The following is a 25,132-nucleotide window of genomic DNA, read 5'->3' on the forward strand; positions in this document are numbered from 1 at the left end:
ATGGCAAAGCCAAAATGGCTAAGGTCATCTTCCAATCGTTGCTTTCCCAGCTATTAGTTGGAAATACCCCCAGAGATGTAACCACATAAATGAAGACATTTTAATTGGGGTGGAAAGCTGGGAGTCAGAGGCCTAAGGTAGTGATTCTCAAACTTGAGCTTGTTTCAGAAGCACCTGGAGGGCTTGTTAAAACACAGTTTGCTGGAATCCATCTGCACAGTTTCTGATTCAGTAAATCTGGGGCAGGGCCCAATAATTTACATTTTTAACAAGTTCCCAGGTGATGCTGAGGCAGCTGGTCTAGGACCACACTTTGAGAACCACTGGCCTAAGGACTGGTACAATAGATCATAGCTGTATAGATTTTTAGATTGTAATGGCAGCCCTTTCCTTCATGGCCAGAGTGAGGAGGGAGATTTTAGGGGTGCTAAGCTGGTTCACACAAGGTAGAGGAAAACCAGGACAGTGTGGTATCACAGAAACCAAGTAACAAGAGAATTTCAAAGAGGAATAAAGTGAGAAGTTACATAAGATAAGGAAACGCAAGGGTCCGTTGGGTTTGGCATTCAGGAAGTCATCAGTGACCTCAGGGAACAGAGTTTCACTGGAGTGGTGGGGACAGAAGCATGGCTGCGGTGGTTTTGAGTGAAATAATTAACAACAGTACTTGTAGATGACTCTTTCATCTCTTGTGTTTCCCACTTAGAGAAGTTCCTTTAACATTTGTTGTAGAGCTGGTTTGGTGGTGCTGAATTCTCTTAGCTTTTGCTTGTCTGTAAAGCTTTTGATTTCTCCATCAAATCTAAATGAGATCCTTGCTGGGTAGAGTAATCTTGGTTGTAGGTTCTTCCCTTTCATCACTTTAAGTATATCATGCCACTCCCTTCTGGCTTGCAGAGTTTCTGCTGAGAAATCAGCTGTTAACCTTATGGGAGTTCCCTTGTATGTTATTTGTCGTTTTTCCCTTGCTGCTTTCAGTAATTTTTCTTTGTCTTTAATTTTTGCCACTTTGATTACTATGTGTCTCGGCGTGTTTCTCCTTGGGTTTATTCTGTATGGGACTCTCTGTGCTTCCTGGACTTGGGTGGCTATTTCCTTTCCCATGTTAGGGAAGTTTTCGACTATAATCTCTTCAAATATTTTCTCTGGTCCTTTCTCTCTCTCTTCTCCTTCTGGGACCCCTATAATGCGAATGTTGTTGCGTTTAATGTTGTCCCAGAGGTCTCTTAGGCTGTCTTCATTTCTTTTCATTCTTTTTTCTTTAGTCTGTTCCGCAGCAGTGAATTCCACCATTCTGTCTTCCAGGTCACTTATCCGTTCTTCTGCCTCAGTTATTCTGCTATTGATTCCTTCTAGTGTAGTTTTCATTTCAGTTATTGTATTGGTCATCTCTGTTTGTTTGTTCTTTAATTCTTCTAGGTCTTTGTTAATCATTTCTTGCATCTTCTCAATCTTTGCCTCCATTCTTATTCCGAGGTCCTGGATCATCTTCACTATCATTATTCTGAATTCTTTTTCTGGAAGGTTGCCTATCTCCACTTCATTTAGTTGTTTTTCTGGGGTTTTTTCTTGTTCCTTCATCTGGTACATAGCCCTCTGCCTTTTCATCTTCTCTGTTTTTCTGTAACTGTGGTTTTTGGTCCACAGGCTGCAGGATTGTAGTTTTTCTTACTTCTGTTGTCTGCCCTCTGGTGGTTGAGGCTATCTAAGAGGCTTGATGGGAGGCTCTGGTGGTGGGTAGAGCTGGCTCCCCATTTTTTAACTGGATTTTTTGTGGCAGGTTTTTTTGGGTTTTGTTTTTGTTGTTGTTTTTTGGTTTTTTGTTTGTTTGTTTTTTGCTGTTGAGTGGTAGGAGCTCTTTATATATTCTGGGTATTAATGCCTTGTCAAATAAATGACTTACAAATGTTTTCTCCCATTCCGTGGTGCTTTTCCACTTTGTTTATAGTGTCCTTTGATATACTTCTGTTGCCTGTGCTTTTAGTGTCATATCCAAGAAATCATTGCCCAATCGAATGTTATAAAGCTTTTTCCCTTTTTTTTCCTAAAAGTTTTATAGTTTTCGTTCTTAATGTTTAGATCTTTGATCCGCTTTGAGTTAACTTTTATATATGGTATAAGGTAAGAGTCCAACTTCATTCCTTTGCATCTGTTGTTTCTTTAAATAGAGAATGAAACCAAAACTTTCTGGCTATTAAATTTTTTTTTTCATTTCTTTACCTAATATTACACAGGTACACTTCCCTTGTTATGGGGTAAAAACTGATTTTGGGGAGGAGGAATTAGTAAGCAGTAATTTGCTTTATTACATAGTAATAAATTGCTAATTTGGGAACTCTGAACTGAACCACAAGAAACCATTTATTTTACTCTTGTCTCCTTAGAGCCAAGATTCTGGGTCTGATAATCGTATAAATACAGTCAGCCTCAAGGAAGCATTGGAAAGGTTTGATCACAGCCCAACTCCTTCTGCTTCCTCCCGGAGTTCAAGAAAATCATCTCACACTGCAGTCTCAGACCCTTCCTGTGAGTACCCTAGCTTGAAAGCAGACTTCCTTTAAAGAGAGTCCTTCTAAATTGTTTATGTTGCCGCTATCAGCATTTTTCATCACTGCCACTTTCAAATTGTAAGTGTTTACATTTCTGACATACACTAACCTTTTCAGTGAGCAAGAGGCACATTGCTCACGTTTAGCTGAGTTAAGTTTACAAAGTAGCCTATAAAATATGTAGGTAGTAATATTGGTCTTGTTAAGTTATTTTTAATCGTTCCTCTAAAAGAAAGCAAAACTATTACAGTAATTCCTTTTTTTTTTTTTAAGAGAAGTAGCTCTTAAAGAACTAGCTCTCTTTTTTTTTTTTTTTTTTATTTATTTATTTATTTTATTTATGGCTGTGTTGGGTCTTCGTTTCTGTGTGAGGGCTTTCTCTAGTTGTGGCAAGCGGGGGCCACTCTTCATCGCGGTGCGCGGGCCTCTCACTATCGTGTCCTCTCTTGTTGTGGAGCACAGGCTCCAGATGCGCAGGCTCAGTAATTGCAGCTCACGGGCCTAGTTGCTCCGCGGCATGTGGGATCTTCCCAGACCAGGGCTCGAACCCGTGTCCCCTGCATTGGCAGGCAGATTCTCAACCACTGCGCCACCAGGGAAGCCCAGTAATTCCTTTTTTATTGGTAGAGCCAGTAAGTAGTGTTCTTTGAGTTTGCTTTTTGAAAGTGTTTTGTGTGTATCTTGTCTTTATGAAGACTTACATAATTGTCATTAAATTAATATCCTTTTTAATTTTTTAAAAAGAGTCTAGCACCTTTGTTTCTCAGAGTATTAAAACTATATATAATGAAAAAGGAGGTTGTCTGAACTACTCAACATTGTGGGTAGAACATCAAAAGAGGTTAAATATAGAAATTTCTGAGATCTTAGGAAAAAAATTTTTCCCTATTATAGCTATTTCTTTCTTTTAAAAAACAAATTATTTTACTGTGGTAAGAACACTTAAAATGAGATCTACCCTCTTAAATTTTTAAGTGTACAGTACATTATTGTTGACTATAGGTATGACGTTGTACTGCAGATCTCTAGAGCTTATTCATTGTGCTTATCTGAAACTTTATGCCCATTAATTAATAATTCCCCATTCCCTGCCTCCTGGCCATTGGCAGTCACCATTGTGCTCTTTGATGCAATGCATTTGACTCTTTCAGATACCTCATACAATGGAGTCATGCAGTGCTTGTCTTTTTCTGTCACTGGCTTATTTCACTTAGCATAATGGCCTCAAGCTTCATCCAAGTCACAAATTGCAGAATGTCTTTCCTTTTCCAGGTTGAGTAGTAGTATTTCACTGTATGTATACACCACATTTTGTTAATCCATTCATCTGTCAATAGACATTTAGATTGTTTCCGTACCTTGGCTATTATGAATAGTGCTGCAGTGAACGTTGGAATGCTAATATCTCTTCGAGATGCTGATCTCAATTCTTTTGGATAAATACCCAGAAGTGGGATTTTTAGATCATATATGGTAGTTCTAATTTTAATTTTTTTGAGAAGCATCCATACTGTTTCTACGGTGTCTGCAACATTTCCCATCCCCACCAACGGTGTGCAAGGGTTCCACTTTCTCCACGTTCTTACCAACACTTGTCTTCAGATTTGTTTTTTGAATAGTTTATAAGCTGTTTGTTTTTTTTTAATTGTATAGTTAAAGTATACAATTAAAGTATAGTTTAATTGTATATTTTTTGAATTGAAGTGTAATTGATTTACAGTGTGATATTTTTGATAATAGCCATCCTGACAGGTAGAGGTGATATCTCATTGTGGTTTTGATTTGCATTTCCCTGATGATTAGTGACATTGAATATTATTTTATATATCGGCTGGCCATCTCTGTGTCTTTTTTGGATAAATATCTGTGCAAGTCCTTAGGCCGTTTTTTAATTGAGTTATTGGGTTTTTTTTAACTATTGAGTTATAGGAGTAGTAACCATTTTTATATTTGAAGTTTTCCTATTTCAGATATTTCCTTTGTCCTTAAAAAAGAAGTGATTAAAATGAATCATCTTGTTGTCATAGACTTCACTTTTATTGAATAATTTAGAAAAATAACTCAAAAACCACTTTTATTCACTGAAATGCATTTTGAGATTGATCTTTGAAAATTATATTTTATAAAGTACTAATGCTATTCTGTTTTTGTTGACCAACCTTAGCCACACCTACAAAGATCCCAACGGATACTAGCACTCCTCCCAGACAGCATTTACCAGCTCATGAAAAGATGGCACAAAGGAGGTCATCATTTAGTAGTCAGGTAAACTCTTCAGGTAGTATTCTTCTGAATAAAGATTTATTAAAGGGCAAAAAAAAATCATCTAAATCTTCAGAAATTCATTTATTCATTATCCCTTTCTATGAAATTCAAAATAGTTGTTGATACATAACACTTACTCAAGATCTTTATTTTTTTGTGAAGTAGTTGTCAAACATACCAGTCCTTTTGATTATTTTTCAGGTAAAATGTTAGATTTCTTTTTTTCAGTTATGGAAGACTGATAATTTAGAGCCATTTTATATCTAATTTCAAATACCAATCACTTTCAGTAAAGTCCAGCCAGCTTTTATTGAGAGCCCATGCAAGCTAATGTGGCAGATGCCTTGAAAGACAAAAAGATAAATAGGGAATAGGCATTTCCAGTTTAGAGGGGGGAGACATGCCTATACTCAGCTAAAAAAGTATGAGGCTAGTTGTAATTCCGTTATAAAGATGCCATGGTGATATTTCTGGTGGAAGTGCTCATGTATGGGAATGGTTGTCACCCCAGTGTTATTTTTTATTTTGCTTCTAGTCCATGAATTCCCAGTCTGTTGGTCAGTCATTGACACAGCCAGTGATGTCTCAAGCTGCAAATCTACCAGTTCCACAAGGCATGTCCCAGGTATTTCTGTTTGTTTCAGTTAAGTATTTTAAAATTATAAATTGTTTCTAAGCTACTAGAGATCTTTAAAAGTACATACTTATAGGTGCAGTAAATCTCAACTGTGGGCATTTAGAATATCTGGGGATTTTTTGATTGTCAGTGATATTGGGGTACCACTGACCCTTTAGTCAGCAAGAACCAGGGGTGCTAATTGTCTTTTAGGGTGTGTGACAGTTTTGCACGACAAAAAACTATCCTGTTTAATCCCTATTGAGAAACAGTATAGGCAGAAAGATATTAAAGATGAAATGTAGCTGTTCATTTTGTTCTTCTTATAGATAGTAGAAGAATTGAGTAATTCATATATTCATCCATTTGTTTATATACAGGACATTTATTGAGTTCCTTGTATTATCAGATATTGCAGGTGCTGGCAGTAAATATATCTGTACTAAGAGACTTTATTACATCTAGAGGGAAGGACAGTTAACTACAATACAGTGTTCTATAGTCTATGCTCAGGGTCTGAAGGCTTGGTATGTGAGCACATTAGATGGACCCTTAATGCAGCCTGAGGAAGTGAAAGAGAACTTCCTGGAAGAATTGTTACTTGGACTGAGTCCCAGAGGAGGCTTAAATATAAAAACCAGCAAGACAAAGGAGAGGTATTGCAAAAGTGACACTTTTGATTATAACTTCACAACTTGTATGTAATTTATGACTGCACTCATTCAGTGCCTCAGACACGTTAAAAATACTACTAAGTTGTGCTAAAAATAATCCAGAAGTTTCTGTTCTGTTTGGTGTTAAAGATATCTTAACAGTATCTTAATTTCAAAAAATGATAGATAGCAATAGGTAAAAACAATATTTTTCTAAAAATACCCTTATCATATGTGGTTATTTAAATTATATATATATAACTATAGCTATTATATATTATGACACTTGTACAAATATATTGACAGTGCTATAAATTAGCTAAATGTCATAATCTTGACTTTTAGCAACATATAATTGTGTAAGGTATTTATAACAGCACTGTATTATTAAATAGTATCTGGAGTTGCAGTAGTTTTTATCAGCACTGAGTCCTCAAAAGCTTTTTATTCTGAAGGGTAACAGAATTTTTATGTAAATATTTGACATATTTTCAATATTATTAGTTCATTAATCTCAAGATACTGAATAAGCATTTTTTAACATTGTTAAGGAATATTTTCATGAAATAAATAGTATCGACTATGTCAAAAATGTTAATAAGTATTCAAATCTCGTATTTCATTCAGTGATAAAGCCAAGCACTCTGCCTCTTAGTTCTATGATTTTATTTCCCATTATTCTGCTTTCTGTGTTTATTTTTATTTTCGTATTTGTATTTAATAGAAATCCTTTAAGTGGTGACAATGTAATGTTTACCTAAAGGTATAAATAACTTTAGTTAAAATAAAATATATTTGTATGACATAAATATCAAATTTCAAATAATGAAAAATTAAGGCATGAGGGTATTAAACTTGTAATGTTTTCTCACACCTAGTGTAATCTAATGTATGATTTGATCTGGTATTGTCAACTTCAGAAGTCAGAGTTGTATACTTTGAAAAGTAATATTCAGTATTCTCAATACAAACTTTTGAAGATAGAGTAAATAAGCTTTTGGCGGGCATTTCTCACTTTTACATGAATTGTAGGAGACTATTTTAAGATTAAGACAGATTTCCAATACAGTGAAATTCTTTCTGCTCTTATACTGTATCCTGTGCAGAATATTCCTAGAATTAAGTAAACGCGCTTAAGTGGTGAATCAACAAATGTGACTAAGTTTCAAGCAGTAGTAAATAGAAGCTGCCTATAACTCAGGTGAAACAGAGAAATAAGTAAGATTGAAACCCTTATTTACTCTGTAGGTAGAATATCTGTGCTTTCATTCGCGTATGCATGCATTCATTTATAATCGCTTAGTCTTTAAAAGCCTAGGTTTTGTACTTGTCTGAGAACAATTTCAGTCGAAAATATTATGTTTGGTTATGTCAGATTTTTACAACTTTCTAATGTCAGATTTTTATAACTTTTATAACTTTCTAATGCACAAAGAGGACATTCTAGGGATGACAGAGTTTGATGTGAACAACTCTAGGTGCAGGCTACTTTTTAAGTTGTTAAAGAGTAGAAATGAAGTTCAGTAACTTGTTCTAGTAAGTGGTAGTGCCACAATAGGAACCTAGGTCTTCTAAAGCCAGTGTTATTAATTCATCTTGTAATCAGTCAAGATCTAGTCAGAAACTAGACCAGAAATTTGAACAGGGGTAGTATAACAAATTACTGGTAACAGGGATTAACTACTGAAAGCAGTTAAGAGAATTCAAAAGAATAGAGGGAAAACAGGTGTAGAGAGCAGCCACTAGATGTAAGTGAAAGGGAGAGTAGCCAAGGGGGAGCAACTTGGAAGACTCCTTCGACCCTCCTGAACTGCTGCTCTTCCAGGCCAGGCTGAGACTCAGATCCCATTAGGGCAGGTGTGGCTGTAGCCACTGGATGGTACACACACTCACGGAGGTGCCACAGACGGGCTGGAGAGCAAGAAGCCACTTGCTGGGGTACCAGTAACATTTGCTGGGGAGCTGCCCACTAGGATGCCAGTGAGACTTGCTGGAAAGCCACCTGCTGGAGCGCTGATGACACTCGCTAGGATGCTACCCATTGGCCTAAGAACAAGAAGGAAAAGCACCAGAACCAGAAAGATAGGCACCTCCCTTTGCACCATCCCTCCAGCATCATCACTGACAGGACTGCTTGTGCCTGCTGACTAAGGGGATACATTTATAGGGTCCAGCTCCAGTATCACAAAGCCGAGCAAAGATAGGTAAATTAGGAGTTGAGAGGCAATATATTAATAACTGGCATGACATTCTTAGCTCATGATGTACTGCTTATGTTTCACATTTTACAGTTATGAGAAGTAATTGTAAAATATGTTACACTCTTTCCATCCACCGTACTTAAGTTTCAGTTCTCAGCTCAGTTAGGAGCCATGCAGCATCTGAAAGACCAGTTGGAGCAACGGACTCGGATGATAGAGGCAAACATTCATCGGCAACAAGAAGAACTAAGAAAAATTCAAGAGCAGCTTCAAATGGTCCATGGTCAAGGGCTTCAGGTAAGTTATTACATTTGAATTCAAACAAAGCATGCTATTTGCATTTTGGCTTCTTAGGAAATTGACTTTTCTTAATTAAAAGTGAGATGCAAAAGATACATTTCCTCAGTTTAGTTCCATAAATACTCGTTGGTTATTTACTCAATAGGATTGTATTAACAGTCTCTAAAGATGATTCATTCCTAAGAGTGTTTCCATCAGCATCCTTGTTTCTCCAGATCACAGTCATCTTTTAGCAGGCTAATGTTTAGTAAGCTTTAAACCCATAACATCAAAATACTTTACATAGACTTTTAGGTACATGTAGGTACAGAATTTATGAATCAATCATCAATCATTTTTTTAAAAACATACTAGTAGGTGTGATTCAAATTAGTCTCATTTGGTCAACCAACAAGGCCACTCTAAAGTTATGTCTATCCAAGGAGACTAGGACTTCGGTAAAAGGAAACTTTAAGTGAAGACTGCTTCCATCTAATGCCGTGAATAACAAATGATGAGTGATGCAGAGCTGCCAGTGCACAGACCTTTGAGTAGCTCTGAGTTAGGGTAACGCTAGCTGATATAATAATCCCCAACATGTAAAAATGTCAAACAAGTGGAGGTTTTGAAACTTATAACGCTTTTTCTGACAATTAGAAACATGATAGGGTTAGGGTGACTGGAAGAATGAAAATGAGTATCATGTTTTATTCAGTAATTATTTATTGCTCAGTGTTCATTCAGAATGACTTAGTCTTCTTGTTACTTGCGTTTTAAACTTAATTTTTAGCTGTTTTTTTTTTTAATGCTCTCATTCTTTTTAACTTAAAAAGATCATTTCAATGTAATCTTTATTTTTAAAGATGTTTTTACAACAATCAACCCCTGGATTGAATTTTGGTTCTGTTCAACTTTCTTCTGGAAATTCATCTAATATCCAGCAGCTTGCACCTATAAATATGCAAAGCCAGGTTGTTCAGACTAACCAAATTCAAAGTGGAATGAATACTGGACACATTGGCACAACTCAGCACATGATACAACAGCAGACTTTACAAAGTACATCAAGTCAGGTAACGTTAACGAGTACAGTGGGCTGTGGAGTGTTCAGTGATTGAAATGTATGGTGTTGCTAAAACAAAAATAAAGCTTCATCTTGAACAATACCATATTTAAAACTTTAATAGTAATAATTAGAAACTATAGTATTGAGAGTGATAATTAAAATATTTTGAGCAAAATTGTTCTTAATTGTTGAATGCTTTTTGTTGAATGCTTAATTGAATGCTTTCAGTATTTTGACATTTAAAAATTTTGCAGTTTGCTTAAAATGAACATATGGACTAGTTCCGTGTGTTAAAAAAAAAAAAAAGTTTGACTTGCAAGAGTCTGACTAGGACGTGTTACCATAGGTGAAGAATGTATTGTTAGGGCAGTGATGGCTTAATCAGCATTCTAGGAAATTTTGGTAATTGGTGTGCATCTGTGATTATGAATCTCAAGACTTCAAATGAAATATATAAAAATGTGTAATGTCAGTCACCTACTCTGGGTGTTTGAAGAAATTCTTCATGTATGTTTCATATCATCCCTGTTAAGATCATGTTCCTTTTCAAAAGTCATAGCTTACCTTCCAGCAAGATACTGAAGGCTGATTCATTCTCAATGACTACAAGTTATTCCTTGATTTCTCCCAGAGTAATATGTTCTGCCACTTCTGTTTCTGTCATGTCAACTATTGTTAGAATGACGAGTTGTAGAATCATACTTCCTGAATAAATTTTTTTCAGGTAATCTATCTGTAAAATCTTCTCTTTTCTAGCAGAATCAACAGAATGTACTGAGCGGGCACAGTCAGCAAACATCTCTTCCCAGTCAGACACAGAGCACTCTTACAGCCCCACTGTATAACACTATGGTGATTTCTCAGCCGACGGCCGGAAGCATGGTCCAGATTCCATCTAGTATGCCACAAAACAGTTCCCAGAGTGCTGCAGTAACTACATTCACTCAGGACAGACAGATAAGGTAGTGGTCATATTTCATTAGTCATTCCAAAGATGTAAATTGTTTGATTAAAAAACAATACTTTGATCTTTAAAAACGTGATTTTAATTTGTTGCTCACTCTTGAATTTGAAATAAAAACACAGAATGTATCCATTGTTTACGGACTTTATAATAAAAGAGTAACAAGAAGTTTCGTTTTGTTCAGAAATGTGCTAACAAATATTGTAGAATCCAAATTCTACAGCACACTGTTACACAAGTTTTATAATCGGGTTTGTCTATATCACTATAAAACTTCTATCATTTCAATACAGATGCTGTGAGTTGTCAGTGTAGTGACAGTGGTCAGGGTGTTTGCTACCACGGTTTATACGTGTTACAGAGTAAGAGTAGCCCGCCTTTCTTGATTTCTATTAAGTACTGTACTAAATGCTCCAAATATATTATCTCATTTAATTTTTATTTAAAAAAATAGGTGTTAGGGTCTTTTATTCCCCAGGTAAGAATAAAGTGAGTTTTTAATAATTTGGTCAAGGGTCTATAGCTGTTAAGGGAGTGAAGAAGGGTATCTGAATTCAAGCTTGGGTGTCTGATTTCAAAGCTCAAGTGCTTTAACATATCCTACGCTAAAGTTCTGTGGGCAGTTCTAGAAAAACCGCCATCTGTGACTTATTTTAGTCATCCGAATAGCTGACTTAGAAACAAATATTATGAAGAAATACTCTTTTCGAATATTAGGAAGGAGTCTTTCAACAACTATAGGATTTCTATAGCCTTAATTATATTTTAAATACATTTTATTTTTTACTTATTTTAGTACAATATAAGTAGGCTGCTGCTTTTATAATAAAATCTTGCTGTTGTATTAGACTGTGTAATAGATTTTATTAAAGTCCTATTAGTAATTTCCAGAGACTAAAGAAGCTGCAGGATTGCAGAAGCAAAAAGAGCAGAGAGAAACTCATTTCTTCTCTTTGGAACTCAGTTCCTTCAAGTTAAAAAGTCCAGCTTTCAGCTTTGACTTCTGAAAGGAAGTATTATGAACATGCTCCACAGAAATATAGAGGACTAGTTTTAAAGCCTGAGGGAAAATCCATTAACGTAGAATGTTGACATGCATTTGGGAGGACACAACTTGGCAATTATTTGTAGACAACTGTTTTTTGAAGGGGGAAAAACATACTTCAGCAAACGTTTGAGCGCCTGCTTAGGTGAGTATGGCACATTCTTTATCCCAGGAGAAAGATCAGCCTAGCCAAAGCCACACAAAGGTAAAGAATCAGTATTGGTTGATGTGGTAAATCCTTACTAGGTCTTTAGAACGGAGGAAGTGAGCAGTTTGATGGGTTGAGGCAAGCAGGCGAAGAGAGGAGTGTGGTCAGGGAAAGCTTCAGGGAGGAGATACTTGACCTGAGTCTTAAAGAGCTTGGCTTTGGATATGCGTGTGGCAGGGAGTCCAGGAGGGTGTTCTAGGCAAAGGTAGGAGTATATACAAAGCCACGGAAGTTAAGCCAAGGTAGATTGCAGACTCTTTTAGTGCCAGAGAGGGATGAGGTAGTCTCATAGTATACCAGTGGGCAGTTGGACAATTCAGATACTAATTACTTTTAAGATTACAGAGAAATTAGTGCTTAGCACTTCTATGATTAAGCCACTTTGTAATGTTATTTGTTTCTTTGTGCTTTCTTTATAGGTAAATTTTTTACTATATATGTTTTTGCATTAAATAATGCATTTGGTCCTGAAGTATATAATATACAGTATTTTATTTTTAAGATTTGGAATGGATTCAGAATAGATTTATTTTGTCTTGTGGAGCATATAAAGTATGTATATGTGCTAAGTTTAATCGTAGTTATGTGCTTTGAACAGTTTGTAATTGCAGCTGTGTCATGCTAAATCGACGGTAGAGTCATGTCTCAGTTTCCTCACCGTGATGACCAGTGTTGGACACTAACTTCATCTCACAGAAAAGGCAGATAGAAATAATATTGCTCCCTGAAGAGGCATCGTTTTTTGTTGTTGTCCTTTTACTAAAGACTGTGGAAGAAGGAAGGTGGGTGGGAGGGAATATTAGTGAATTGTAACACGGTGGGTACTCTGCTCCTTGATAAATTTATAAATTGAGTGTATTTTTATGTACTGTTAGAATGTCATTTAGTTTTGAATTATGTTTATAAGATACAACTTGCAATGTAAACATCTGTAAACCTAGAGAGTTTAAAAAAAATTCCCTTATGACCGCTTTATTTTGATTAGTTTGATTTAAGTTTATTTTGATTAGCAAAATGAACCATGTGTCACATATACCTACCTCCCAAGTACCTAGTAATTTTATAAAAAGAAAAAAGTTGATATTTTTAACAGGTTAAATTTTTTTTTATTGTGGTAGAATATACATAACATAATATTTACTGTGTTAACCGTTTTCACATTTACAGTTCATTGACATGAGTGCATTCGCACCATTGTGACAATCACTACCATCAATCGCCAGAATTTTTTCTTCTTCCCAAACTAAAAATCTGTATCCATCAGACGATAACTCCTCACTCGTCTTCCCCCTAGCTCCTGGGAACCACCATTCCACTTTCTAAGCACATAAGTCTGTGACTTTGACTACTCTAGATACCTCATATAAATGGAATCATATATGTCTTTTCTAACTGGCTCATTTCACTTGGCATGATGTCCTCAAGGCTCATCCATGTTATAGTATGTGTCAGCATTTCCTTCCTTTTTAAGGCTAAATAATATTCCATTGTAATATATTTACCACAGTTTGTTGATCCATTTATCTACTGATGCACACTTGGGTTGTATCCATCTTTTGACTGTTTTGAATAGCTGCTATGAACATGGGTGTACAAGTATTTATTTGAGTCCCTGTTTTCAGTTCTTTTGAGTATATGTCCAGAATTGGAATTGCTGGATCATATGGTAGTTACATTTTTAATATATTTGAAAAAACACCATACTGTTTTCCATAGTGGATGAACCACTTTACATTCCCACCAACAGTGCACAAAGGTTCCAATTTCTCCACACCCTTGTCAACACTTTGTTTGATAGTAGCCATCCTAATGGATGTGAAGTGGTATCTCCCAGTGGTTTTGATGTGCATTTCCCTAATGATTTGTGATGTTGAGCCTCTTTTCAGTGCGTATTGACCATTTGTATATCGTCTTTGAAGAAATATCTATTCAAGACTCTTGGCCATTTTTTAATCAGAGTGTGTGTTTGTTGCTGCGTTGTAGGATTGCTTTATATTTTCTAGTTATTAACCCCTTATTAGATGTATGATTTGCAAATATTTTCTCCCACTCTGTGGAGTGCCCTTTCACTGTGTTGATAGTGTCCTTTGATATATAAACATTTTAAATTTTGTTGTACAGTTTATCTATTTTTTCTTTTGTTGTCTGTGCTTTTAGTGTCATATCCAAGAAATTATTGCCCGATCCAGTGTCATGAAACTTTCCCCCTATGTTTTGTTCCAAGAGTTTCATATTTTCAACATTTATGTTAGGTCTTTAATCCATTTTGAGTTAATTTTTATATATGACGTAAAGGTCAAATTTCATTCTTTTGCATGTGGATATCGAAAAAAAGTTTTGTATTTTTGTTTGTGATCACTTCATTTTGCTTTACACATTTTTGTTTCACTGATATCCCAAAGGGAATCTTTAAAAACATGAAACAAAATTGGAAGGTACAGCTTTTAATATGGCAGTATTAAAAGGGTATTATCTTAGAGTTATACCCTATCAGTTCATTGGCAATATCATGGGTATTATCTTAGAGAAATGTTCAGCCCACCGCCTTTCATAATGTATACCTTGTACTTCTGTCTCCCTTTCCCGTTCTTTCCTCCTAACAGATTTTCTCAAGGTCAGCAGCTTGTGACCAAGTTAGTAACTGCTCCTGTAGCCTGCGGGGCGGTCGTGGTGCCCAGCGCTATGCTCATGGGTCAGGTGGTGACTGCCTACCCTACCTTTGCTCCGCAAGCGCCGCAGTCACAGACGCTGCCGGTCACGCCGCAGCAGCAGCAGCAGCAGAGTTCCCAGGAACAGCAGCTCCCTGCAGTTCAGCAGCCGCCGCAGGCACAGCTGGCTCAGCCGCCGCAGCAGTTTTTACAGGTAATTCCCCCCGTGGGGAAGCTGTCCCAGACCTGTTTACTTCTATGGAGTGAAATCAGGGATTAAAGGAACATTTTTTAAATGATCTGAGAAGTCCATACAGTCTCATTGTACAACTTAAATTTATATGAAGACAGAAAGCTTATCCCAGTTGGCTATTTTTTCTTCTCTTGTTCTGTCTTTGGAAAACCTTTAACCTTGCTGTGGAGATAATCCACTGTCTGAACTGCTGGATAGAGTAAGTGGCTGCTTCTTGCCCATATCAACGTACTTTACATAGAGCTCTCTCTGGCTAGAGTTTCTGGAATTCAAGCAACGGCACCTTTCTCTCTCCTCTTGTTTTCCTAGTGGCCCATCAAGCTGTACTCTCTACAGGGCAGAGGTGTTGAAAGGGATTTTTTTAAAAAAATTAGTTTAGGCATTATCTTAAATTATTTTATTGGATTAAATTTTATAGTAACTTTTTGGTAATAAATTAACATCAGAGGAGATACACTGTGGAGGCATAGGCTGCGCTGAGATTGAGTCACTGCTGTACCACATACTGTGTGAACTTTGGCAGGTTACTCAACTTGCTTAAATTCACTTTCCTCACCTGTAATATGGAGGTGCTAGTAGTTAATATCTCATGGGTAAAAGAAGCATGCAAATCACTGAGTATGGTATAAGGCACGTAACTAGCTTTATTTTATGACCACTGTCTTGATAAATGTATTAATAGACACTCAGATTAACCAAAATGCAGACACAGATCTCATGTGGGTACATCAGACAGAATCTACTTATCTAAAGGGTGCAGAACAAGTCACCTAGATCGGGATCCTCAGCAAAGAAATCAGCAGGACAAATTTCTGGACCTCAGTACCCTCATTGGGGGTACACAGTAGCAGACTATGACATCTGGAAATCCAGCTTTTTCCTTACTGGTCTAAAAGGCCAGCAATTTTGAATGTAGGCTAAGCCTAGATTTGTGCTGGTTACCATTCCGTGTATGCCAGGCACATATCATCAGTTTTAAAGTTATACAGCATATGGTATGATTAGAAGATTCAGTGCTATACTGTATACTCAGACATAAATACAGTGTTAATTTATCGCCATTGGTGTTCTGGTACAAATATAATTCTGAACTTGGTGATGTGCTAAACTAAAAGAGGTTAGTTGCCTAAATATCTCTGAGAATCATACAACCCCTTAGACCTTAAGCCTGTAGTGCAGCCATTAATGACTGGGTTAGCTATTGTTACAAATGAATTAATGACAAGAATTTATAATAAGTTATAAACTATTCTCTAGGGGAAATGTATTCAATGAAAATTAAGCAAAAGCTTAGAAAGGGAGAAGACTTGCCTTAAGAGCTCAGTTTTCTAAGTCTCTCAGGGAACGAGGGCTCTTAAAAGAATGAACATTCTCTTCCACTTCTAAAAAAACATTCCAAAGACATGGGACCACTAAAGAAATAAGATAGGCAATACCCTCTAGAAATACACTCATATGTAGATAGAAATAAACAATTTGTCTTTTCTGGTTATATAACACCTAGTTCCAAAGTGTACCTCTGTTGTAACCCTGTAAGGCTCATAAATATCCTGAGTTCTTTATCTTACAAAAGCTTTTCCTAATAACAAAGAGAAAAAGAAAATGTCTCCAGGTCCTTAGCAAAGCTTAATGGCCTTAAAGTTTCAAAGAACTGTCCTTTTGTGTGCGTGTGCAGGTGTCCTTCATATACATTTTCAGAAATCACCCATCACAGTTCCATTTTAAAATTATGAACCCTGCATCAAGATGTATTGTCAGTAGTGAGGAAAGACTTGCACTTTCTTTTGGCTAGTTTCCTTTATATCTCTAGAAGGAGCAATTAGGCAAAAGAAACTGAAGTTCATGGACTTGACACTTGCCCAAGGCCACACAGCTAATAAATAGCAGAGCAAAACTCAAAGCCAGGGCTTCTGACTTCAGATTGCGCGCTCATTTTTTGTTTTGCTTTTTCTTTGTTACATCATACTGCTACTTATAGGACATAAGTCTCTAACTTTGCCTGCCCTCATTTTTATGGTACTTTTAAATAATAATAATCTTAATATTTAATCTTCACAAAAACCCAGTGTGGGAGGTACTGTGATTATCCTTATTTTGTAAATGAAGAAACTGAGGCCCAGAGATGTGAATAGCTTGACCAAGTTACACATCTGGTAAATGGGGCAGCCAGAGTTTGAACCCAGGCAGTGTGCCTCAGGGCCCATGCTCTTGGCCACTGAACTGCTGCTGTCACCAATCAAAAAGCCTGTGCAGAAGGCGTTGTCTGTTTGACCTCAGAATGTTCATGTTTCATATGCTCTTAGCGATGCTTAAATTGTATCATCTGTTTAAAACGTGGTCTTTAGGACATATAAAGTGAAAGAATATGTGTGGTTTGTCTCAGGACATAGATTGCTTTCTGTACCATAAAACCTCTAGCTCAGCTTCCTTTTAAAAAATGAAATTCTGTTATACTTTCAGGAAGAGGGAAATCCTCATAAGCATTTTCCAAAATATTATTTTTAAATGAGAAAGCAAAACTTATGTACAGATTTTGTTCCTGCGGAGAGTGGAAAAGTTGAGTAAATCTTAATGTAGACAGTATAGTGGGGGTAAAGCAGTGTTGCATAATCCATTTGTTTTTTTAGACTTCTAGATTGCTCCATGGGAACCCTTCAACTCAGCTTATCCTCTCTGCTGCATTTCCACTACAGCAGAGCACTTTCCCTCAGTCACATCACCAGCAACACCAGTCTCAGCAACAGCAGCAACTGAATCGGCGCAGGACTGACAGTTTGACTGATCCTTCCAAGGTTCAACCACAGTAACACACACGCTTCCTTTCTGCCCTCAAGGGAGGAAGGGGGTGGCCCATAAAAGAGTTGCTCGGATGATCTGAGGATAGGATGAAAAGTTCCAGTGGTTTCATGAGATGCAGTATTGAGTGTTCTAGTTCCTGGAATTAGTTAGCAGAGAACATGCTGCGGATGTGCATTAAATACCAGCCAGCAGGAGATGATCATAGGGCCATAGCCAATTCTGACTTGTTTTACTTGCCCAGATATTTTTTGATGGAAAAAGAGTATGTTGCCAAATGTTAAGAAACTCAGCTATGAAACATGACCTCCAGTGAATAAGAAAGGCACTAACAATGTTAGTAACTTTGAGCGGTTCTGTGCCTGTTTTCAAGTGTTACAGAGGATACACCACTGCCATGTCAGGGGTTTGCTTACAATGATGCCATGAAGACAGTCCAGTAGACTCAGTAGGCCCCCTTCCCCAACCCCTCTCCCTTTTCGGATAATGACGGAATAGTAATTAATTTCAGAATGTTGTGTGAGTTTAGATTCTCTATGTACAGATGCTGTAAAAATAATATTATGTATATGTCTGGATAAAAGGAGAGAAAGCAAAACATTTTGTATGCTGCATGAAAGCATTATCTCCTCCTTTAGGTATGAGTACGTTTCCTTAGATTCTGATACCATGTGCAAACTAATACATCCTCTTTTCCCTTTTGTTTACCATACAGTAGTGTTCTCTTCAGTTTTCCGGGGCACAAGTCTTTTTTTGTTCATACTTTGGCTGTGATGTCACAGTTTGTTCAGTGAGGTATGATGTGCTGCTGGGAATGGATTTTGTTTTTCAGGTTAAATTATTTGAAACAGGATTTTCAAGTTACTCAGAAATATCCCTCATTTCATTATTTTTCAATTATGTTTGAAAATAGGATTTGCACTGCTTTATTTTAAGATGGTTGGGAGTTTTGATCACATATTTTGATCTAGTTCATAGTTGGAAATAGTTGTGTAAATGGTTTTTAACAAGCCTGAAAGTAATTTCAAGAATGTTTCAGTTATAGGAGTGAATTTGCACACAAAATATTTTAGGCACTTTTTAACGTTCTCACTGGTGGGAATTTTAACTTTTAGGATTTGTTGGAACCTTTTTATTATCCCCACAATTTCAATGCTTCTTTTAGTCAGAAATGATTCAGGGTTATTTGAGGAAAAAAAAAAACAAAAAAAACAACCCATAGTGCCTTGATTTTGATTCAGGTGATAACTCACCATCTTGAACTCATCGTCTGGTTTCAGTAGCAGTTTTGAAATCTTGGTACATTTTTAATAGCATGTGGGTGTCAGTGCCATTAAGTTTCTAATGAAGACTGCTTTGAGTCTCTTGGTTTAGAGGTACAAATAATTTCGAAATTAAAGATGACATCCTAATGATACATCAGAGTTACTGATGTGATCACAAAGTTGTTTTGCTAAATCATCATTTTCCTTAAAGCTATGTAGTCATTTAGGAATTACCAGTAAATATTTGCTCAGTGTGATCTTAAAATCCTGTGAAGAAAAAAGAAGGGGTAGGAATTGGCTTTGCCTTCACTACAGCACTAGAATATTGTAGCTCACATGCTTCATAAACATGAACTAAGATTTCATTTGTTAATACATTCTAAAGGTAGTAAGTTCCAACCAGAATTACGTACATTAAAAAAAAAGCATTTTATAGATTTTATGGTACTAATAATTAAATTTATAACTACAGAACAAAGGAAAATTAATGGGAAAATGTCTTACTAGAATATCAAAAATTATTACTGAGGAAAGGGAAGACAGCAAGCTATAATAAATCAAAATTGACCTTAAAAGAAAATGTGTAACAGAATTGAGGTTGTTAAATAGAAAAGATTTCAGCAATGAACATAATCTGGTACAGAATTGCTAGATAAAGGAGTCAGGGGAACTCTCAGTCGGTTCCTAAGACTTTTCTGTTCTCAGCTTTGCCATCATCCTTAAGGGGTGTACTTTGTCTTTCTGTAGAAAACCATGCCTGGCCACACATAAACTAGAAAATTAACGTTGAAAACAACCAAAGAGACTTGGTACCTACCCTTCTACAAAAGAAGTGTTACTAGATGCCAATCAGTAATTAACATATCAAGGAGCTCCTCTTCTAGCTAAATGATCATCTGACTTTCTCATGAATGTCAAGAATAAATGTCAGAATATCTGTGTACTTGAGCATATGTACACGTGGACAACATTGATGTTGTAGAGTATGGCAACAGTATTTTTTTCCCCTTTCAAATTGCCTTTCTTAACCTTATCATGCCATTCCATATATATCTGAGTTGTGCCTCATTTATTTATTGGCAATATGTAGTGGTACAGATTTAGCAAACAAAAGATATGATGAACTGTTATATTAAGGTTTATTTTCTAAGTCCCATATGTAAAAAGAAAGATGGTGAACCGTGAGTACTGTGTACTTAGGTTAACACAAGCAAAGTGTAAGACAAGCCGCAGGGTAAATCTGTAGACTGTTTATGCACATTCTCCTCCACCAGTCCCTTCAAGCATTTTTCCATCCTCACGAATATTTGGGAAAGAAAATTAGACAAGATCTTGCTTTATAGTTCCTGCTGTTCCTCACAGCTCATTTTTTTCCTGCTTAGAATTGGTTGCTACACTTAAAGGAGCAGCTGGCTGCTTGTCTTTTGCTGTCAGAATGAAGTGTTGCATCAGAAGAGCTAGTAGCTGCCTCTCAGCTCCTCCTTTAACTTTGTTTTCCTCCTGCTTCCCTGCAACTTGGGCTGCAAAGCAGTCCCTGTGCCCTCCTCCATGAATTGAGACTGGAGCATTCTGATGAAGATTCAGCAGTTGCCTGTTCTTCATTCATTTCTGTAGCCAAAGTTGTTAATCAAAATCCAAATCTAAGTCATGAAAAAATACCAAATAGGAACACCTTTCAACTACTTAAAAATCTTATCTTCCCTCTGCTTTACACTCACAGATACTCAGTTTTTCTTAAAAAACACTTTATTCCTGGTGGCAGTCATTAGGTGTTACCTTCTTTGGACTGCTGTGGCACTGGGTGGGGCACTGTTGTTTCAACAGCTACCAGCGAGGGCTGTAAGGATTAATACAGTTGCTGCCGCGAGTGGTGTCAAACCGGAACCAAGACACTCAAAAGCACTTCATTTTTTGAGTGAAAAGATTGGCAGAAAAGCAAATATGGGGGAAGATGGGGGTAGCATGTGAGTAAATACTACAGTTCAGTCTCCCAACTCTGTCCCAGGTTGAGGGGGTAATTTGAGTCCTGTGCTCTGCTTTGTCACGTAAATCTGGTTTAGGAATGTACTAGTAATAAAAGGATGCCAGTGACTTTGAATAGTTTGTTGTAGAATTCTCAGTGTAGATTCGTGAAAGTGTTATTGTAATTCTTCAGAAGTGCTTGGGCTGTTGGTCATTGCCTTAAAGCGGTCTGCTTGCAGTTAGTTAAGGGCACTGCTTGTTGAAGGGAGATGAACCCTTGTTCAAGAAGCCTTAGGAAGGGGCCCCTTAAAATAGTACTCTATTTGCCGGCTCTACACAGACAGGTGAAAATTATTTTAAACTGGAAGTTACTCAGCGTGTTTTAAAATGTCTCCACGACATTGAGGTAGCCTATTTTTTTTTTTAAGTGGACTGCAGATAGCATTTTGCTCTGGTATTGCTCATTTCTACTTGTTTTCTTTTCCTATATTCCTCTGGTAATGGAAAGTTTGTTGACGAACATTTGTGTAAAACTCATTCAAGTCTATAACCTTTCCAATGTCTGTGACCCTGTTCTTAGTCCCTCGGGAGTCAGTGCTGGAAGGTATAAACACTGGATATTATTCTTGCTGAGTGAGTCTAGCCAGGAATAAGCTGATTGGAATTTTTAAACAGAGGAAAAGAAACAGCACAAAGGCACTTGCCATTTTATAGTGATTGGAGAAAAAAGAGTCTTTTGTTTGGGGTGGGTGAGCATTCTTCTAAAAGGAGCTTCTGAAGTAATTGCAAAGGAAAAGAGTTGACTATTTTTATAGCATATTTAATATATTTGTATATAACTATGAATATAATAGGAACCCTTCACATGCCTCCCCACTTTTCTAATTTACTTCCCCTTTGGCCATAGCTCTAGCTTAGCCTCATCCGCATGGGTAACGTGCCTATTGTCAGCCTACCAAAAGATAGTGCTGCTGCTTTCTGAGACAGGTGAGAAGACCCAACTCTCATGCCTGGGGATCCTTTATATAGGAATAGCACACACTTCGCAGACAACACACCACAGTCTAAAAGCATCATTTTGAAAGGTAACAAGCACTTTATTGCAATTACTCATTTTGATAAAGTTTATTATCTTAGATATTACCATTTCTAAAGGATCCCCAAATCATCACTTAGGTGAAATTTTTAAATGACACATTTCTGAGAAATGTTTAGATCCGGTGAACCATAGTAGGTTTATGGGAGTGATTTCATGGTAGCCAAATGAACTTTGACTTTTGTTTTGAATGTGGTGGAGTCGAGAGACTGTGGATGCCTAGCTCCATTTAGACACTATTGTAAACCTATCTTGCCTATTGTGTGGACACCAAAAGAGACCAATGAGCCTGTTTATTTTCAGAGGTCTAGGAGAATTGCATCAGTGTGAATAGATGTATAGAACTAACCTAAAAGTGACTGGTAGTCATATTTTAGAATACAGTAATTTCAAGAATTATTCTGGGTGTTTTAAATGTGCTCTGAAATGTTGGCATGTCATTTCAGTGTTTCCATTTGAATTGCTCTTGTAATATTTTTGCACAAAAAGGACTGAGAAAGACTACTTTGGTTGAAGAAAAGGAAAAAAAATAATAATTTGGTCATATTTTAATGTCTCCTGTGGAAACACTGGGGATGAATTTTGTTGGTACAGTTATTAATTCAGGATGTTTGAAACAGTATTGAACAGCTCACAAGAAATTAAGCAAACGTGGATATTAAAAGTTAAAACTTTCCATGTGACTGTTTTGCATACTTTTTCCCCATGTCATAATTTAACACTACATTCCTTGTTTTTGTTAAATAAAATAATACTTTGCAGGTTCTGTTTTTGAGTATTTAACAGTATTTTGTAAGCTGCCTGAGTTTTCCTAGGGAAACGTTCTTTAGTGAAATAGTTTATGAAGAGGTATTAAGTGAAAGTCCATCACCACCACCACCAGCAAATACTGAGGTGCTGCATTAAGTGACAATCAAAATAGTATTTATGGGAGAATTTAGAAAGTGGTTTTTAAAGAAGCAATTGCTTTGAAAGCAGTTCTCTGGGTTTCTTGAATAAAAATGGCTAAATGTATTTATTTATATTTTTAAATATCTTTGTGTTCTATTTTCTCATCAGAGTGATTTCACAGCGTTATTTAATTGTGGTTTGTTTTGTTTTGCCTTGTAATCGTCTATGTGGAGGACTGGCTCTTCCCATCTGGGGTGCAGTCCTTAGCCCTCGCGACGCCTCCTCATGGCGATCGGAACCTGTTCCACTTCAGGACAGCAGTGGAGCCCCAGTCCAGATGCCCCTGTGCTTCCCTGCTGTTCTCAACTTAGATAAGAAACAGTAAAGGTAACTCCTTTCAAATCTGCTTCGTATAGCTCCAACTTTTTTGTAGTTTCACTTGCTGCCTTTTCTATTTTATGGGCACTTTTAATATGATAACTTCCCCAGCACAGCCAAACGCCAGTATGACAGAACCCAAAACACGCGTTGCCTGTTTTGCCCATTTGGGAAAATGTTATTAAAACAGTCAGCATCTTCTAATGGCCGTCACTATCATATCCATATTAAAATCCATCTAAAGTCCTTAAATATAGGTGGAACACTGCAAAACTCTTCTACAAAAAATATTTGCTGTGTTTATATAGTGTAATGTTGCTTGGTCCTTTAAAAACAAAGCCACACCAAACCTCCATACACAGCATTGTCCAATAAAGCAGTGTTTGAGCATTTGAGGCCTAGAAATTTGAGGATACTTCTTGCTGGTCTGCATTGGAACAGAATTCTCCACCTTAGGGCTCCCAGAGTAGTTCTTGAGTCCCACAGGCCAGGTCCAGAGCACACTCTAGCTTTTGGGATCCCTTAGAGAATGGTAATTAAAGGAGGTCAACCACAAGTTGGATTTAATGATATAAAAAATGTTTCTTGACTCTAAGGGTTAAATTGGAGATATGATGTTTTTAAATGTATGCTTTTTAGTTTCTGAGGAAACAAACGGTGACATTGCTTTAAAAACTACATTCAGATGTTTTATGATGTGTATTTTGAGTTGGCCTACACTGGTACAGATTCACTGCTGGCAATGGTTGTACCAATACTAAAGAGTTAAAATGTTAGGAAAGGTCTGTTATCTTCAGATTGATGTATTATGTAACCGGACAATCACCATCAAGCAGAAAGAAAAAGAATTTGGCCAGGAAATGTCCTTTTCCTTTATAGATGTCAGCCAGAACAGCTGTAATTTAGATCATCCTAGAATTACTGTGAAATCTGTTTTATCATGGTGTAAGTTGGGGAAGGTGCTCAGTATGGCACTTGCACATTCATTCTATGTAAAGACTGAAGCCCAAAGACGAGTTAAATTCAGTGCTGTATTGAAACCAGTTAGTGCAAAAAAAAAGAAAGTTTTATCTCTGTAAATTTTTAATTGTTAATTTAACATCAGTTGGTAATTGTAAAAACACACACCAAATTCTTTCTAATGTTCTGTGTGGTTCTTAGTGTACTACTCTTGACATTGATGTGTCCTTACTGCTTGGTTCTTGGTTTTAAATTAAAATTAGATATAGCCTGTCATTCCTTCTGAAAGGGTGGAGCTATAAATGGCTAAGAATACCTTTTTTTCCCTAAAGCAAACATTTCATTGAAATCCAGATTGATTTACAAAAACAAGACTGACATTTTCCAAGTAATATCTTCAGACCAAATCCTAAATTACACAGAAGCACAATGGGATAATGAATGGTTTCAACGGTGCTATAATAGGTTCTCTGCTGATTTTCATGAGCTATGTTTGGAAATTCAATCTTATATAAAATGTGGATCATTTTGTTACTTATTTAATATTGCCATTTTAATTTGGTTTTACAATTGGTTACACTTGTTTCTCAAAGCTGTCCTTTGAGAACAGGTAAAGTGTTATTAGCCTACCTCCACTCAGGCCTCTTGCTGTATGATCATTTTTCCAGGTTATGATGTGCACAGTTTTTAAAAACTATATGTACTATTATAATGCTCTTTCCCCATACTCTTGTAATGTGTTCAGAACCTAAAATTATAGCAAAAGAGCCAAGCAGTAGCATTGAGTTTTTTTTTTATAAATGTAAAATTAGATTCAGACTTTGTTTCCTTATTCAGTTTTAAAAATAAAAAATACCTCAGTGCTATGTTTTCCAGTATCACCTGCATTTCTCAAAGAAATAACACCTGCTTTATGTGGCACATAACTTGTAAGAATCACATTATTTTGGATTTTAAAGAATATTAAATATTTTAAAAGCACTACCAATGACATTTTCCTCTCTTTTATTCAGCAATGGAGTGTAACTGCATTAGCA

The 25,132-nt window shown here is 36.6% G+C and overlaps 1 protein-coding gene across 19 annotated transcripts in view; it reads left to right on the forward strand.

Moving 5' to 3' along the window:
* Window positions 1-25,132, forward strand: part of CLOCK (clock circadian regulator) — a 136,586-nt gene that overhangs the window by 110,367 nt on the left and 1,087 nt on the right. For 17 of the 19 annotated variants that reach the window (XM_057547312.1, XM_057547310.1, XM_057547316.1 and 14 more), the window contains 8 exons: window positions 2,385-2,526; window positions 4,714-4,814; window positions 5,350-5,439; window positions 8,429-8,581; window positions 9,427-9,636; window positions 10,386-10,591; window positions 14,450-14,708; window positions 17,375-25,077. In XM_057547312.1, coding sequence (XP_057403295.1) covers window positions 2,385-2,526; window positions 4,714-4,814; window positions 5,350-5,439; window positions 8,429-8,581; window positions 9,427-9,636; window positions 10,386-10,591; window positions 14,450-14,708; window positions 17,375-17,554 — 1,341 coding nt within the window. In that variant the 3' untranslated portion in view covers window positions 17,555-25,077. Of the gene's footprint in view, window positions 1-2,384; window positions 2,527-4,713; window positions 4,815-5,349; window positions 5,440-8,428; window positions 8,582-9,426; window positions 9,637-10,385; window positions 10,592-14,449; window positions 14,709-17,374; window positions 25,078-25,132 lie in introns of those variants that run through there. The other 2 variants (XR_009008436.1, XM_057547319.1) reach the window with 2 other exon arrangements.

Source organism: Balaenoptera acutorostrata, chromosome 5 (genome assembly GCF_949987535.1).
Source record: "Balaenoptera acutorostrata chromosome 5, mBalAcu1.1, whole genome shotgun sequence".
NCBI classification, from domain to species: domain Eukaryota; kingdom Metazoa; phylum Chordata; class Mammalia; order Artiodactyla; family Balaenopteridae; genus Balaenoptera; species Balaenoptera acutorostrata.